General features: G+C 41.5%; 2 protein-coding genes across 2 annotated transcripts; one reads left to right on the top strand and one right to left on the bottom strand.

The window, feature by feature from the left end:
• Positions 1-1,982: 1,982 nt before the first annotated feature.
• LOC129592000 (uncharacterized) lies at positions 1,983-5,029 on the top strand. The gene is made up of 12 exons (XM_055487928.1): positions 1,983-2,123; positions 2,182-2,253; positions 2,577-2,597; positions 2,667-2,749; positions 2,968-3,260; positions 3,427-3,500; positions 3,581-4,000; positions 4,100-4,260; positions 4,358-4,496; positions 4,565-4,632; positions 4,700-4,813; positions 4,878-5,029. Coding segments are annotated over exons 1-12 (1,497 nt in total). The 5' UTR covers positions 1,983-2,122; the 3' UTR covers positions 4,929-5,029.
• Positions 5,030-5,123: 94 nt separating this feature from the next.
• On the bottom strand, positions 5,124-16,935 carry LOC129591999 (glutamate receptor ionotropic, NMDA 3A-like). Its single transcript, XM_055487927.1, is given in 16 exon segments — positions 5,124-6,148; positions 6,323-6,641; positions 6,985-7,025; positions 7,094-7,120; positions 7,204-7,351; positions 7,445-7,513; positions 7,579-7,652; positions 7,732-7,807; positions 7,890-7,935; positions 8,048-8,186; positions 8,401-8,742; positions 8,983-9,140; positions 9,143-9,181; positions 9,241-9,458; positions 9,816-10,417; positions 15,672-16,935. Coding segments are annotated over 16 exon segments (3,576 nt in total). The 5' UTR covers positions 16,089-16,935; the 3' UTR covers positions 5,124-5,287.
• Between the last annotated feature and the right edge of the window lie 929 nt (positions 16,936-17,864).

Genomic DNA, 17,864 nt, shown 5'->3' with positions numbered 1-17,864 from the left:
TTTTGTTACATTGTCCGAAACGGAAGTTAAAATGGATGACAGTTTGTTGTCGACAAAATCTACACCGCGTAGTACCAACAAATGTCAAATTACTCAGTAGTTTATGCTGGCTTGATCAAATTTAACAGTTTCTCGAGTAAACTAACCTACAAGACAGTTTGCATATTTGTAAGAAGTATCAATTTTTTTGATTTTCTTAGAGGTGTTTCCTTAAATGTTGGAAAATATTTTAGCTGATTTGTCGTAATGGGACATCGTCAACCCACCCAAATTTTTTTAAGCAATTAATCTTTTGGATGTCTAACGAGTTTTCTGCGATTATTTACGGTTCTTTTCTTTACATATCATAGACGTTTCGTGCGCTATCGTGCTGTGACTTTGAATACCAAAAATCTTTTAAAAGCTATATTTAGAACAAAAAACGCACATTCCTGTGCAAGCCCCTCTCATCGGTTTCGCACATTGTTGTTAACCGTGTACTAGGGTTGCTGTGCATAAACATGCGAACCGGCACTGTGTGCGGCAAAAAAGAGAGTTGTTTGCAATCATTCTTTTATGTTGCAGATGGGAAATTGATTAATATGCATGACACTTAGTGCAGTCAGGTAGTAATTAACGTAAATGAAAGCACCAACATGTATCACGTGCAGTACGTGCCGGTTGCAGCAGTCGCAGACGTTATGTTTTTGCATGTATTTCATCAATACGTTTGATACAACTTGTCATCAGGGTCGCACTTGCCGTGCACACAAACGTTCCATGTGAAACCACATCAACTTTTATTTAAATTAAAAGTATTTACGTATGAACAGTAAGCGCTCGAGTTTGTGCGTAGAACTTAATTAGGTCTGTAAAATTGCAATAAATGCACGATATCATCATTTTATATCATCGGACTATGTAAATGCAATGAGCTGTTGTTAAAAACAGGGATCCGTGTCTGTGCATTTTGTTCAAATTTGTGTTCAATTAGGACTGACGGACTCGGCGCGGTTCGGTGTGAGTATTTACGCGCTGGGTTGACAACAGTCGTAATCATGGTGAGTAATTAAAACAATGCGCAATATTCATTCCATTAATAAATAGCGCGCGCGAAATCGAGCTCATCCATTATATATTAATTTATCAATGCGTACTTTGTGAGCGTAGTTTAGCGTACTTTGCAATGCGTAGTTTAGCCTAAAATCATACTATTTTTTTCCAACAGGGGCTAAAATCAAGTATACCCGGAAGTAAGCATCTACAAAAAAACATCCCGTTATATGTATATTAAATGACGTTATACAAGAATGCACGGAGTGGGCAGACATTTTTGAAACTTTGCAGTACCAACAATTATGTACGTACGCAGTGTTCAAAAAGGTCAAAGCCGGGTCAAGAAAAAGCACTGCTCATATATTTCAATCACAAAAGAGCAGGATCTTTTATTCTCCTCGTTTTCCGCCTTCTGTCATTTTCGAATATTCTGGGTAACTTGTCAGTTTTGAAGACCGTTTTTAAAAATACTGCTTACCATTGGAATCCATAACGCACACCCAGCGCAGTAAAGTATTTGCCTAATTTAAAAAAATATAAAAACTACTGTAATTCTTCTGCTTTTGTTGTTGTAATTTTAAAAATGTCATCGCAGCTTTTATTATATATTTTATTGTTATCCTGGATGAAATACTTAATTTGTGACCGCTTTGACGAAGCACTGCGGCTGAATTTAATTGGTAAGCTAAATATTATTATTGTCTATATTCACTTCAGTTACACATTATTGTATAATGATCTTGTTTTATTGCAAATTTTGCAAACAGCACCAAATGATTTGAAGCTTACTTGAGGCCGTATTACATTATTCACACAATCGTACTCGTATTATGCATGATTTGATGCATTTCAACTTGTCCAATCATTGAACGCCATCATTTATGATCTGCCTTATTAGAATACAACATAAAGACTTTCCAATTATCTTTCTAATTTGCAATGAGCGCAGCAAAGTGCTATAGTCAAGGTGATGCCGATGGCCCAGATTTGTCCAACATCTCGAAGAGCGTCACGTTATCCAATATTCTCTTTCCAGTGCTACTGGAATTCACTCTGTGGTTAACTAGTACTTGCTAGTTTCAACCAAAGTGAGCTACTCACAATTTATTGTAAGTTTCTTACAACCTTGTAAATGATATTTTGCAGTGGAGGCCGACAGATACACCGGCAGTAACGACCAGCTTCAGAAGCAGGATAGTACTAACCCGGGCTCAAACGGTAAACATTACACGAAATCTTGACGAAATTTCAGTGTCTTGAAGTATTTTACACAAAACGGATTGTGTTAATCGTAGCAGTAGTAAGTGTACGGCAAATGCGATTGTATATTCTTGTTGTTGCATACGTATGTATTGTTTTATAATTTACGAGTGTAGTAGCTAAACAGCCTAAACTTATCCAATTGCACATCACAAAAATTCATAAAGACGTACATCAAAACAGAATGCCTGAGTTTAATAAAAAATAACAATTAAGAACGTCTCGAAGTGATATATAGACAAGGAATACAGAATTACATCAATCATGCTTTATGTTCACAGTTAATGCAGAGGAACACAACGGTAAGCTGCGGGGATTATGAAAAAAATTCGATTTGCATGCTTCGTTTATAATGTTAGTCATTATTTCAGACCATTTACTCAATTTCGAAAAATCCGTCCTAGAAGGCGATATACTGGTAGCGCCGCATCAATGGAACAACAGTTCCCTAAAGGTGAGCGCTTAGAATAAAAGTACAAGTACTAGTACTGCGCAGTGTCCTGATATAGCTGAAAAAAGATTGCTTCTAACGTAGATCTCGAGCTAAGTAAATCTTACTAGTCCTCGACAGTATATTAGAGCTTACAAGTTAGTACGAGATCTTTCACAGTTTGGCTGACTTATATTACATATTTCCGCTTCTGCATACTTACACATTTCCGCTTCTCGAAGGTTGCCAAATGGCCGAACGGTATCATACCCTTTATGATTGACCCCAAAGCCGAGTTTAGCCGCCATGAACGTATTCTCATTCACGATGCCATGCTGGAATTCCACCAGTTTACCTGCATCCGCTTTGTTCTCCGAACAACCCAAAAAGACTATTTGCACATCTCGAGCAATTCCAGAAGAGGATGTGCTTCATTCGTCGGAAAGATTGGAGGCGAACAGAAAATGCACTTGGAATCTTCCAAATGTGTGCAGGTCAGCGGGACTATTCTACATCAGCTGATGCATACACTTGGGTAAGGTTCTATTAACGATAGATACAACACTAATTGCACAATGACATTACATAGCTTGAGCCAGCTAATATATGCACAAATTATGGCAAAAATCAAACCAGTATGATGGCACCTAAGCTCGGTTATTCTTATTATATAAATACTTATCTAATTTCTGTGCTTTTAGGTTTTTGCATGAACATTCCCGAGCCGATCGAGATACGTACGTGGACGTAGACTGGAACCATGTCGCTTGCATCGGTAAGAATGACCCTGAATCGCTTTTTCACATCGACAAGAAAATGTTGATCTGCACGATTTTAAAATCAAAAACGTTTTAGCCGATGATCGGTCATGTGGCATTACTGCGAATACATTGAGCGACAGTCCGGAATCGGCTAACTCTCCGTACGATTATGATTCGATCATGCATTATTCGTCAACGGCATTTAGCAAGGATGCAGCCGCTGGTTTAGCGACAATAATTCCCCGCCACACCTCGTCCGCTCGTATTGGCCAACGGAAGCAGTTAAGTTCAGGTGACATCGCCAAGGTCAACAGCGCATATAACTGCCAAGCAAATCTAAAAGTTTCGACCAAATTTGTCGACCGACTTGTTCCCGAAAAGCCACTGGAACAAGTATTTAGCCAAATGCAGGAATACTCCCAAGCGAAGGATAACAATCTTCTTTGCCAAGGATCATTGGATTTTATGCCAACGTTTGGCCTCAAAACAAAGAACAGCATTTACATTGGAAATGGTAATGCTCAGGCTGTGTGCTTGTTGGTATTAATGTTAGCCATTTAGCATCTACTCGTACGGCATCAGTATATACAACGACATTTGTTGCCATCAACAGGAAACAAAATTTGGGAAGTGGTCGAGGGAGTGTATAATGGCTCCACCGTTTTTTTCCCAAAGAACGTCGCATCGGATACTATTCAAAAACGGTTCCATGAGTTGCTTCCCAAGGATATCGACAGTGCTGCGGAAATAAACAGCGATGTATACTTTTTCAAGGTACATTCTTGCGTGACCTTTGGTAGTTTTTGAAATCATGTTGGCGCTTCATAGAGGATGCAATGTAAGCAAGAGATTAATGGGAAACAATTTGCAGAATGCATCAGTTTGGATTTTATCCGGCCAAGGCGACAAACAGCTGCTTGACACAGCTCCGGTTTCACAGGTGTTTCCTGGCGTGCCGCTACCGATTAAGGGCGTGTTTAAAAGCTCGAACATTCTTAGTTTTTCCAACGGTAACTAACCTCAAGACACAGACCTATAGGATTAGAACAATGCAATATTTTGCTTGTTCGTGTTTCAGGGTCCTCGATAGTTCGGTATGACCTTATTTCGGATCGATTACAGCCGAAGACTCCATTCAATTTACTGGTGATTGTTAGCTGTTTTCCTCGGTGTCTAGAATAGGTTGTTTCACAATGCGATGATATTGCAACAGAATCAGCACACCGGATGGCCCACCGAAGTAAATTCCTTTTTCGATATTGGAAGGAATCGACTGCTTATTTTCACCCACAATAAGGTGTACCTGACTAAACAAAATGGCTTTCCAGTAAGCAGAACATCAGTTCCAGAGCCTGTTGTATATTGCTCGAATACAACCCTACCTTTTATAGATGGACTACGGATATCCGAAAACTTTTAAGGAAACATTTTGCACCGCATAAGCGTTGCAGATTTTTGACTAAAGAAGTTTTGAACTGCTTTTTTGTGTGGTATAACCTTGTACAAATAAAGACGTTTTATTAGCGTATTTTAATTTTCAGTTATTACTCCTTGAATGGCTATATTTTGTCGTGCTTGATAACTATCTTTGAAACGCATTTTAAGTACTTCTATACGTAACTCAAACTTCTCAAATTTTTAATACGTATTTTGTGAGATGATTCTGCCATCGCGCAGCAGATGAGAGCTTTTGTTCACTGGCATTGTATGCACCGAATAAAGATTAACAGATTTCTCTGCCATCACAGTCAAAAATAAATTATCACCCTAAAAAACACCCTTTGCGAGTCAAGAGAGCGCCCTAGTGCATGGAAGTTGATTTTGTATTGAATGAGCCACGATCGCGTCGACCGGCGCGCTTGCCCTTTTCCTCCAACAGTTCATTCTTCTCCTTCGCCAATTTCTGTATCTGTAGTCGCAGATCACATTCCGCTGACTGCCACATTTTAATCAGATCCTGCTTGCTAATATCCTCAATATCCACATCATCCCAGTCCCGTAGTGAAGTGTACGGATAGTGTTCGTCCAAAGGTGACGCGGCCTTATTGGCCGGTGCTGCTGCCGCCAGGGGCGTGGTCGGGCTACTGGTTTCGTCGTCCGACATGCTATTGGTCGCCGCGTCCCGGGTCACCCACACCGATTTCTTCGGTGCATCTGATGGTGTAATACTGGCTTGTTTCTCCGCTGGCTTCCGCGGTATTTCTTTAAGGATATTGATGGCGCTGGTGGAAGCTTTGGACGCGTCTTTTAGTGAACCCACGCTGATCGTCGCTTTCTTGATGGATTTCTGGAAATCCGGGAAGGAGCGGATGATGTTATCATCTTCGGTTTCCGATGAGCCCGTTTGGACATGTTCTTGCCGGCTGAGTTTCTTGGATAAGATGGAAGGTTTTTTCCGTTCGGCGTTTTTCACAACGTTCTCGCTGTCAATGTGGCGGAGCTGCTGCAAAAGGTCACCGTTTTGTGGGGTTTTGGAGGTCGGCTGGGCGTCGGCGAGGATGTCGTCGGTTTCCGTGGACGACTGGGCGGGAAGGGTTTCGCGAAGATTGCGCGTCAGCTCATGGATGGTCTCGAAGAAGTTTTCGGCGTTGCGGGTGCGCTTTTGCTGCAATTCTTCCTCCTTGGCGCGCTTCTTGACACTCTTTTGAAACATTCCAATAAACTAGACAGAAAATAAAACGTTTATATGAAACATTCTCTGACCACTTAAGTATAACTTTGCAGTTAAGCGTAACTTCTGGTACGCACAGCTCTACGATTCACTGTCGTTGATCGAATCTTGGACTATGTTTAACCGCATCGCATAATTATCTGAATTCGATGACTTGGTGTTTACCTGTCCTTGTTTGAGCGAAGAAGCAAATTCTTTGGCACTGGAATTGGGCGACACCAAATCCACGCAGTTGATGAAGCGATAAAGCTTTTGCGAAAAAAACATCACATGTCGGCTACGCCAAATACTGTTCTTGGGAGAGCGTCTCAGACGCGGAAGACAGCGATACACAACGTGCTCCAATCCCAGAATGAGAATGCCCACCGCACCGCCGGTGGCCAACAAGACAAAGACACCCGCGAAATCCTCTAAACCCAAGGCACGCGGCTCCAGCTGGTCGATTGTGGCTTCGGATCGCAAACTGCACGGTAGTCCACCAAACCTGTCAAAACCAGAAACATATACTGCAAAAGAGTTTCAAATTTTAATACAATAAAACCTAACTATTCTGAAATTGAATGAAATTTTTCACTCGCAGTTTATGCATGTAATAAATGTGTGGATGGAACGTCAGTCGTTGCGTGCTGGATACACATTTGCAAAAATGTTGTCATTGTTGTGCTTGGCCTTAAAATAATTTATGTAGTCACTCAGGTGTTAGCAAACGAACGTTAGTTGTTTACAGATGTATCGATTAGATTTTGTAAAGTAATAATATGTACTGCTATTGTCAAAAAGGTATATATATATATATATATGTATATATATATATATACAGTATTTACCATTTCCGATTAAGGTCATCCACAAATCCATTCTCCATGTACTACAAAGGATTCGCGTCAAATTAACCGAGCACTGAATTTTTGGTTGAAGGTTATTGCAGATCTTTACCTTGAGGATTGCCATGCTGACTGATGTCTGAAAGTACCAGCAACAGGGGTAATTATTATTCGTGCAAGAAAACATCACAAGAAATTATTAGCAACAAATACTTTTTTTACCCTAAGCCATGAACCCTTTGGAAACGCCACAGCATATCCCAAACTACCAAACGCAGCTCCGGCAGTATTCAGAGAGCAGTTTTTATCATTGGCTTGCACGTAGTCCAGAAGAGCTGCGTCGTAAATGAATGCATCCAGGCTTCCATTTCTGTGTGAGACCATAAGCAAATTGTTAGGTCAACTATCCACGCCACGGCATCCCGGTTACAATTGGTAATTGCTTATATTCTGCTAATTGTACTTGAGCTTTTCCACTGCCTCCTCGACTGTTTCCACGAAATATCGATGTTGTTTCATGTGCGCATGTAATCTAGTTAAATCCGACAATTCTTGCTCCCAGTATTTAGAAATACTGAAAAACTTTACAAGACTTACTGTGCATTAATATTTTTGATAAATATTTCAGCAGAACTTCCTTTTATAGTTGCGACTTTCCTTGCTAACAAATCCTAGAATAAAGAATATTTGCCCTCACTATGTTCCTTGAACGAATTGGTTTTCTATGTGAACACAGAGTAAATTACCTACTTCGTTGTCGAAGATATTATCGAAATTCGGTTTATTGCTTAGTCCAGCGTATATTGCGGCATGGTTTGCTGTGTAACTGAAACACCAGCGTTGCAGAGTTTTCCAGTGATAGACACGTACTTGAAATGTACAATAAACATGTTAACAGCTTTTGTTACCTTGCTAGAATGATGAAACAAAAACTCCCCCAGAAATTAATTAGCACTGAAAATAAAGAAAGCATTACGTTTAATATATCAGTTAGCAACATCGTAAATTTATAATAGCATTCTGTATGTATGTATATAATAGCATTTATAATGATAACTTGTTATACCTTTGTTTGGCCATGACTTTGGTGCCTTGAAAGCCATAACGTGGCTAAAGAATAAACTGTAAACCGTTGTCAGAGCCGTAGCTAATGTAAAATTCTGACTCCTCATTCTTCCGGTTGGATTTAATCCGAATGGACTTATCTGCAATTTATTACAACGATGCATTTCACCAAAATTCTGTTGGCTATCCTCACATGCATCAGAATCATCAATAAATGTATTTTTTATCCGTTGGCTATACTCACATGCATCAGAATCGGTATTACGCGTAAACATGCCGTGTATAATAAGCACAGAACTATTACTTTTCGTTTATTACCAGCTTTAAGTTTAAAAGTGGTTGATTTTATTATACCCATTCAAATATTGCGGCAGCAATCGCAGTGGCATGTAGAGCAGAAAAGATGGCAATCCATAATTTCCAACTGAACGGCTCAAGGAATGCCGATAATTTGACTTTGGCTTTTGTTGTGGCTACCAGGAAAGAGAATTTGGAATAATAAAAGGGACTGGAGAAGTCCACCGAGTGTTTGCGGTGGGTGGTGACACTGATTGGCCCAATGCCCATGTGGGCGGCACCGGACACTACGTCGCCGACGATGCCGTCCCACATGTTGGAGTGCTCGGCCAGCGTCCCGTCCTTTCCGTCCGCCACGATGTACGTGTCAAAGTCAAAGCCAACATCCCGGCTGAGGGCCTAAAAGGAACTGATTTAACAAAAAATTTCGCTGATTTTTGATGCGTTCAGATTTCCGGTGCCTAGAATAATGTCTAATACGTTTGTGAATACTGTAATCCCGCCTGTACAAGTATATACATTACGTTCTAACGAACTTCTAATATATTGTATTAGAAGTTCTAACGAACTTCTAAATATTCTAACGAACTTCTAAATATTTTGTAACAGATATTTTTGCATATACAACTTGTTGTATACTTGTAGTAACTCCATTGCCAAGCCTTTGCAACACGAGAAATTATATCGTCCTTCGCTGTTCTGCAGACCGTTCTCGAATTCAGCAAATATATCCCTAAGGTCATCCTTGTTCTTGGTAGCACCAGCAACGTTACCATTCACCACCGTCACGTAATTCCGTCGCAGACATCATCCTCAATGGTAAACGGATGACTTATTCCTTAACGTAGACAGTTTTTCTTAGCGGTTGATTTATATACAAAATATACGAACTCTTACTAGTCACAACACGCAGATGACCCCGGGACTCGGTCAGCGCACCGGCCATACGTTCGGTCGCCGCCCATGCTACTGCAGCGGGTGTCTGCAGACCGACGGATGTGATGTTGCCGATGCGTCTCCAACGATGGCGCGTTTTTGCCTGTATCAGCCCCATAATCTCAAACGACACCCGGTCTCTTTCAGTGAATGCCTTCTGCATGGACAACTGAATTTCACTGCAAATCGCAAAAACATTTCAGCAAGATAGTTTGCTTTCTTAGGTCAGATTACAGCGGACAATGACTGAACCGGTTAAGTTTTGATTTAGCGTATTTACTACGTAGTACGTAGCTGTATGTACAGATACCCGTTATCACTGCCCCGACAAGGAAGTTGAATAAAAATAACACATGCAGCCCTAATCAGTGCCCTACGTAGCTTTCATTTTGTAGTACAACAGAAGCACGGTTAAATCACTTGAAATGTAAGAACTTTATCTATTTAAAAATATAAAAATAAATTAAGGCGAAATTAATCAATCTGAATTGCATTACCAACAAAAAAACAATTTTTACGTACTTCATTAAACCTACTCTGTATAGTTTTTGAGGGATTTCTGTACATTAGCCGGCATTTGCGTATCAGTCCAGCAGCTGAGTGGCCTAACCGTTTTATCCTGCAGCCGACTGATAAGCGGTGCCGGTAATTTGGCCGCCGCGCCGGATACGGCGTCCAGTGCCGTTTGGCTAATCTGGCTAAAGCTCGGTTCGCGTAATTTCACAGCCAAACTCCCGTGGGGATAATTTTCCAAGGCATCATCGCTGGTTGTATAACTCCAATCGGTGATGATCCACACCCATCCGGTACCAATTAGATTCAATCGTTTGGCCACGTGGAAGATCTGCTGCGCCAGACCTGGCTCACAGAACAAGACCAGCACGCGACTCTTGGACTCCTTCACCCGCGACAGCTTCTCGCGGACCTCCATCTCGTCCGGATTCTTGGTGAGATCGTGGACATACTGGACGGCAGAGCGCCGTACCAGCTCATCACGGAACAGCCGGCCGGCGGCGGTGAAGTCGATGAAGGCCGTTGCCAGGATGTCCCAGCGCTGGGCCCGCAGGAAGACGGCAACAGCTTGTGCGATGTGGGCGCTGTTGGGGTTGATGGGGACGTAATAGTCAGGAGCAATATCCTACGATCATCAACAACGAAATATACGTACGGAAGCAAAAGAAAAAATTATTAAGCTGATCTAAAATTTAACATTCAAGATGCTTCATATACGAGTATATGCATGGCAGCAATATGCCCCACAACATTTCCGGTGCCTGTTACCCATGTACACAGTACTCCTTCAAACGTTTACGAAATGCAGTTTTGTATGTTTCAAATGCAAAACAGCAAATAAGGTTTTGTTGTTAAATGACAACTGGTCACCCCCATGATCACCTGTAGTTCCGTATGGATTAATAATTAATCCATACGGGCTAGCTGCCTTGATTTAGATTTGCCAGTACACTACGATTCGCCTTAAATTGTTTTGCTGTGAAACTGGTTTCGATTTCCACACAACAGTTTCCAGATGCTAATGAAGGACGCCCATAACCATAAGGAATGACAGCGGTTCCCACGAACAGGCACGGTATAACATATCCTGTTTGGTCCTGAGCTATTTGTAGTTAATTTGTAAGTACTGATCCCGCAAGTTGTTTTAATGTTATGGCATGAAACTGCATTACACATACTGTATAAACATAAATATATCGTTATTCATTAAGTTTGTGACATAACATGCACACCATTGACTGAATTCTGGAAAACTAACCGACTACAGCGCCGTTTGCAAATTTAAGTACTTAACCTTATTTTTTATTTTATTGCTATAGCACCAGAATTATTCGTTTTTTTATTACTAATGTTTTGGTGGTGCTGGACACAAGATTGTACGCGTGGTGTATTAAACTGTACAATAAATACGAAGTTTCGTTGGGTACTCATGTAATATCAACGCTGCGTTTAGCAAAGTGTTCGTCGATGAATGGCGTGATGCATTTTTTATGACGTAAAGGTCGGAAGACGCTGGCCCCGGCATCCTTAAGAGTTGAATCACTCTGGCTACATGTATATAAAGTACAAAAGCCAATGCAATCCTATATCGTCCAACTATTTGTTCAACTGACACAAATATATTGAAAAATCTCCAGGGAGAGATTGGCGTTTGGGTAAACATATTGCTTGTACGCAGCGCCGGCACTGCATGGCGCCGAGATATATCCGAGTGGACAATTCGATGGGAACAGACGCAGTGGATGCCGTGATTGCCGAATGATTAGCCTGGATAGCATCTGTATGTGATGGGATGTAGATTATCTGGGAATAATATTCCTGCACTGTATATATATACGGTACATGAATGTCCAGAAAAGATCGACTCAGGCGCGCTGCATGTCGGAAATTGTAGGAGAGTTGTTAGATGGGATAAGGAAAGAGCGGCGCGCGATGGATAATCGCCGTCTGAAGCATCATTTGTCAAGCAGAACTAACGCTTCTTTCATCAATGGCCCATAATAAATCCTTCATTTGCACTTTGCATTTTCGTCCCCGGGAACGGAACGAAATCGCAGACATGTCGGGGATGCCCGATAATTTGACTACCCTGTGCATCATTGCATTGAATTACATGGAGAGTTTTGCACAGCCATCGAGAGAAAACAAAGTTCTAATTTTATTCTACACAACAAATCCTATAACTCTGAGCACAAATGCTCATCTGAAACTTGCGCAGTCATTTAGCACGATACAAATTCTTAGCCGTTGATAAGTTTATGAACTGCGGCTGTATGGTCTAAAAACATCACTGGGCTTTACGAGATACGATATTCCCATTATTAGCAACAACGCGGGACTTCGTAAATAATATGCTAAAGCCTAAAACCACATTCATTAATTTGCAGTGAACCGTTTACGTCTTCGACACTAAAGAAATTGTTAAAAACAAAGTTTGAGATTTTTTTTATCGCTAAAGAAATTTTAAAAAAACTATTTTAAACGAGTTTCCTAACTGTAGATACATATATCTTGAGAGAGTTTTTCCAGTAATATTATGTTGTCGTAACTCGTACATAAGTCAGACAAAATTTTTTCTACGGATGCAAGAAAAAATTGCCAAACCCATTGAAATGCGGTAATGCACGCATATGCAGCAGCGCGTTGTGTTGATGTCAAACTAATTTGACGGAGTAGTTTGGCCAACAGTAAGGCCGCGTTCATCCACTGTGACTGCTTTTACATGAGTCTGATCTCTCAATGAATTTAATCACATTTGACACTTTGTTTAGCTGCGGCTGCCTGCTGCTGATCGGGTTACTACTTGAAAAATATTTCCCTCTTTTGTTCCACATCACGCTGCTCTAATACAGATTACATAATTCCGCTTTTCCTTTAAGGCCTCTCCAGCTGTACTCAACGCCGCACCAGCGTCCCGAAAACGATCATGCAAGGCAAACACTGGTGACCTTTCTGTGTCAGCATAAACCAGCTATATTGCAACGTCCTTGACAGACATTGAATAAACATACATAGAAATGCATAATTTATTCAATAATGCATGTTTACAGACCAAAATTAACTTCAGAAAACGCGCCAGAAACTTCATGCAGCTTATGTTCGGCTATTTTGAAGCTTATGTTGTTATCCAAAACTTGAAATATGTACAGGCAGCCACTCAGTTGCCCTGTATACGTAACAAGGTAGAACTACTTCTTGTAATTTCCGTTTATATTAGGAGCTGCATTCATAATTATGCCCGATTTCTGTTCATAATCAAAATTTTTACTTATCCGTACGTAGAATTTGCAATTCAAGTTAAACAAGAGCTGAACCTGGAGTGAGCCTAACTGAAGTTTAAGTGCCGAATAATAAATGAATCGTTCGTAAGCGGATCCCTAATGATATCATCCGTAATAGAAATTGGAATCTGCGGATTTTTATTGAACACAAAATTAAGACAAATGCACGCATTAAGCCACTTGAAGGTGTAGTACGAGTGAAATTACATTTAAAGTTTTCCTGCTACAGAAATTTACAATGCACACGGCTCCTTGCATGAAGGATTAAATTATTATTCTCACAAAAATGTTCACATAATCACGGATCATGGTTCTCTGTTAAGCGACATTTTGTGAGTTCTTTTTTGAGATTTCCTGTTAATAAATCAATTTATGTTGGAAGCGGAAGCGTCTCTTAATCACCAATGAGCTGTTTTGCAATTCAAATGGGAGTTTTGTTCTCTTCTTTTTCCCGTGTGTCTATGCCGGCAATTGTTTAGCATAATTAGATTTAACGCCCGGCTACATTAGAGTTTTTATTTGATTAGATCCAATCAACAAACATCAACCGGTGGCAGCTGGGGTTAGCGTTGATTAACGTCATTATAGGAGGAAAATTCCTTCTCGCTTTTACGAAACAACGATCCGATCTCGGAAACAACTGCGCACATATACGCAATTTCATTAAGGAAATGCAGATTATACAGCCTGGCGAACAATCCATGATGGTCGCATCTGTTTCGCGTAGCTAGCAATTTGATGTGACTTTAATTGCCAACGACAAGGATATTGCCGGGCTATTTATAACTCAATAAAGATACACTTTTTCCAATTACACTCTAAACTTCAAATATTAACGGCCCTACATCTGGTCAAACGATTCTAAATTGAATTTACACTGCCATTTGAGTGTAATCTTCCGGAATCTGATACGCGCTGTCTGCAAAAACTTATAGTACCAAAACGTTCAAAACTTTCCTCCACAGAATTTACTAAATTTTTTGCTTGACGGAAACACAGAAAATGCATAAAAAAATTTTTGTAAGCGTTTTGCGTGGCTAATGTAATTTTTATTTATTTTAATTGTCAATGTACTTTTATTTCTTCAAGTCATTATTCATAATTTTTAAGTTAGGATTAAAGATTTACCTAAAACGAGTCTTTCAGACATACCCACGCAAACTTATAAGATGACTATGGTCAGTCCAACAACACATTAAAAATGTATTTAATTAGAAATATTTGCATTCCTGTTAAATATTTAATCAGCGAGCGAAATTCTGACGGGTCTGGAGCAATAAACCCGGTAAATTATGGGTGACTTCGAAAGGCGCCAAGGCGTAGCCGGTATATATTCGGTGTTACCGAACGTAGCGGTTGATTTTCTGGTGCAGCGAACCATTAATTTGTGTTCCGTCCCGGCTTAGGCCGGCGCAGCAGCCAGATCCCGGGTGCCGACTTGAAATGTCCCAACATATACCCGAGCATATCCCGCACCAGTGTATTTAAAGAGGACAAAAATATTTGCATTAGTGCTCTTAGGCAATGTTTGGCTTTTCGACCCGACAAGCTTGTAGAGTGCATATGGAAAACACTTGTCAAACTGTTTTCCAATTCAAACTGCACCATCCCAACTACAACTCGGGCCGCCCTAATGCAGCGCGCCAGCTTCCACGGTACACAGATATATAATAAACTCTCTTCTAAAACACACTACCGAGCATCGATTGCCCGTGATGAATGCCACCCAGTTGACTGATGGATAAAAGACTAAATAAAAAAATCGTAGCCCTCACTTCCGGTTGGCCGGGGAAATTTCGGTGGCCCCCAGTAATGTTGTCACGAAGTTGCATTATGTGCGACTGTCGTCGACGCGTTGGGCTATTTGTAGATCACAGGCAGCACGTATTATGCAATGGAAATGTCCACAAATGCGCCATGCAATTCCGTCTACTGTACAAGATGAACAAGTTTGAATGGATCGGAGATAAAAAATGCGTTTGTATTAAGCGAGTGTTTGCCGTCAATACTGCCGGCCATACAGGAAACACTTTGGCGCTTTTGTTGGGAATTCTCATGGAGACTGACCTTGCAAATACGATGAAGAGCGTTTAGTGTGGCGGATGGATGGTCCCATGTGAATGTCACGTTCAGTTGTAAACCACTAGATATTTCTTTTTCTGTTCACTAGGTTAAAGTTAAATATTGTGTACTATTGATAACAGATTATTCGAAACGTTCTGGGGGAAATTAAAACCGCTTTCGAGACAGATAACTTTCGAAACAAACTACATTAATTCAAATCATTAGCCCAAAATTGTAAGCCTTGGCCTCTGTGCTTATTTAAAATTTATTAAATTAATTTTTATTTTAGTGTGAACAGTTTTGGTGATTAACGTAGGCTTCTAATAACCTTATGACGCATTTGTATTGACAAGTTAAGCATTATAAAAAGATTACAGGGCAGCTAGCGTTCTCACATACAAACGAATTTTACATGACAGCTGGCGCAATTTGTCTTAATAATCCCGCGCTTCGCATGCCACAACGCAACAGCAACACGTGCATTTGTCACACACACACAGAGACAGAACACAATCTCCGATCCCCTCAACTCACCCGAAACATTTCCGGCTGCAGCGTGTTGACATAACCCAGGACCGGAAGTGCCAGCTGCTGACCGGCCATGGCCGCGGTAAAGAGCGTGGCCGGTTCCGCCAGACTGATAACCGCCAGCCAGGCGGCGGACGTCGTCTCCGCACTACTGCACAGCGTCCGCAACAGACCGGCCACGCCGCTGCTGCGACCACTCCCGCTCACCGCCAGCTCCGTACTGTGCAGCGTGACACCGGCATACCGGCGCTGCAGCTCGGCGTTCTTGGCGTTGAGCGCCCGCGCAAAGACCTGCTGATCGGTGGCGAAGGTGGCCTCATTCAAGATGGTGAGGATGTTCAGCCGTTGCAACGGCTGCGGACAGACCGGGCCGACAAACAACCAGATCAGGAGGATGAAACACAGCGGCATCCGTGCCGGCATGATAGGTCAGCATAGCGGAATGTGGGGGATGCGGCAGACGGATAAAAGACCAGGAATTCCCAGAATTATCGATATAACAGGGGAGAAATGCGAGAGGCCGCGCGGGCGCACTCTACGGGCCAGGGTGGATGCCGGGGGAATTGAAAGTGGCAAGAGCGCGTTCAGCTGGATGATGGGCTAGATGGGTAATAATCCAGTGGACGTGTAATGATCATAATTACAGCCGACACGGCAATTGCCGAGCAATGATCAATGATGGAATCACCGGCCGGTGTCAAGCGAGTGTCTTGTAATGGAAACTAAAACGTGTAGTGTAATTGCGCTCTGCTCCCCTTTCTGCTTTGTACGACGAGGAATAATGCATGTAAACGGTGAACGCATAAGAATTTACTTTTTCGTCACCGAAGCACTTCCGAATTCGCAATATACTTGATACACTCCGCCGGTGTTTCCGCTCGTGTCGATAACTACGATCTTTCCCGTTAATAATTCAGGATTACGTTGGTCAACGGTAGCGTATACAGCGTAAGGGAGACTGACGGTGAATTAACCTGTCAAAACTCCGACCGCCATTCCTGTGGTACTTAACAAGCCGGCATCAGCTGTGATAGATCGTTATGGGAGAATTATCATCCGGCTAAAAAGGCCAATATTGCCATTGCAGCCGGCGTCGAGCGTTTTGGGCCTTTCTTGTTCTACACAAACGCATCATAACAAGTAAGGAGGAAAACTGTTTGGCATAGCCAGATTTATTGATAGACTATAGTGGTGCTCCATGAGAATGTACGTATTTATGGATAGCACAGGGATCAAGCGTTTCTCCGTTGTGTTGAATTACCGGCCTCGAATCGGTCGGTCGGCACTCAGCAGTTTCTTAAAACACCATTCACTTTTTATTCAGCTGTGTTTGTCTGCCTGGTAGTAGTACCGTAGTGGCTGTACAGATGCTGCTCTTGTGCAGCTCCGCCCATTACACCGTGAATCCGAACAGAAGCACACGCGTCTCAATCTTCGAGATGCGTCAGCCAATTATCGTAAACTAACGGTTCCAGTTTAAATCAGTCAAAGTTTGCGACATACAAAATATATTTTTTCTTAGCGGTAAATTTTGTTAAGTAAATCTAATGTATTTAAATTGACTTACACCCCACATTCGTGCAGTGAGGTCAGAAGGGTAAGAATGACGCGGTTGTCCGCAAAATATTCAAACATTAACTAACTGCTAACATACTCTTTACGAAAAAAACCAAATTTAGCTTGTTGCTAAACGCAGCAAAACCATCAAATCATATTGATATACGCGACTGAATTAACTGTGCTAAAAATGTCTGTAAGTTAAGTATTAAATCTGCATTGATCAGTGGCACATATTATTCTAGGAAAGTCTGAACCGGTGCCACTGCACAATGTGCAGTGCACATACATACTTCGTGCGACGCGTCTAACATTTTGAATTTACGAGTATCAACGGTCAACGAAAATCTATGGTCGGCAGGCTTAATGTTTGCACGAGAACGTGTTTTATTTTGTATAGAAAATCTTGTGTAGGTGAACCTATGAATCGAGTCTACTAAATGTTAGATTTTAGAAATTGTTACACTTCGAATTGAGTGTCCATATTATTCCGCGCTTAATGGAATCTAATGAGGAACACGTTCGCTGATTTGCCCCGCTGCACGGTGGCCACTTGACGCGGGCACCGTTGACCCATTTTCTCCGCATCGAGGTATTACACATCTGCGGCGTCGATTTGCGCTCCTCGTTGTGTATTTGTTT

This window comes from Paramacrobiotus metropolitanus, unplaced genomic scaffold (genome assembly GCF_019649055.1).
Source record: "Paramacrobiotus metropolitanus isolate TYO unplaced genomic scaffold, Prichtersi_v1.0 Parri_scaffold0000049, whole genome shotgun sequence".
NCBI lineage: Eukaryota > Metazoa > Tardigrada > Eutardigrada > Parachela > Macrobiotidae > Paramacrobiotus > Paramacrobiotus metropolitanus.
This window is presented reverse-complemented; position numbering and strand designations above follow the sequence as displayed.

What these genes read in the sequence shown, in the direction of transcription:
- LOC129592000 (XM_055487928.1), top strand. An exon ending in GGAACAACAGTTCCCTAAAG is followed by an intron (nt 2,750 to 2,967) that starts GTGAGCGCTTAG and finishes CGCTTCTCGAAG; the next exon opens with GTTGCCAAATGGCCGAACGG. An exon ending in CAGCTGATGCATACACTTGG is followed by an intron (nt 3,261 to 3,426) that starts GTAAGGTTCTAT and finishes CTGTGCTTTTAG; the next exon opens with GTTTTTGCATGAACATTCCC.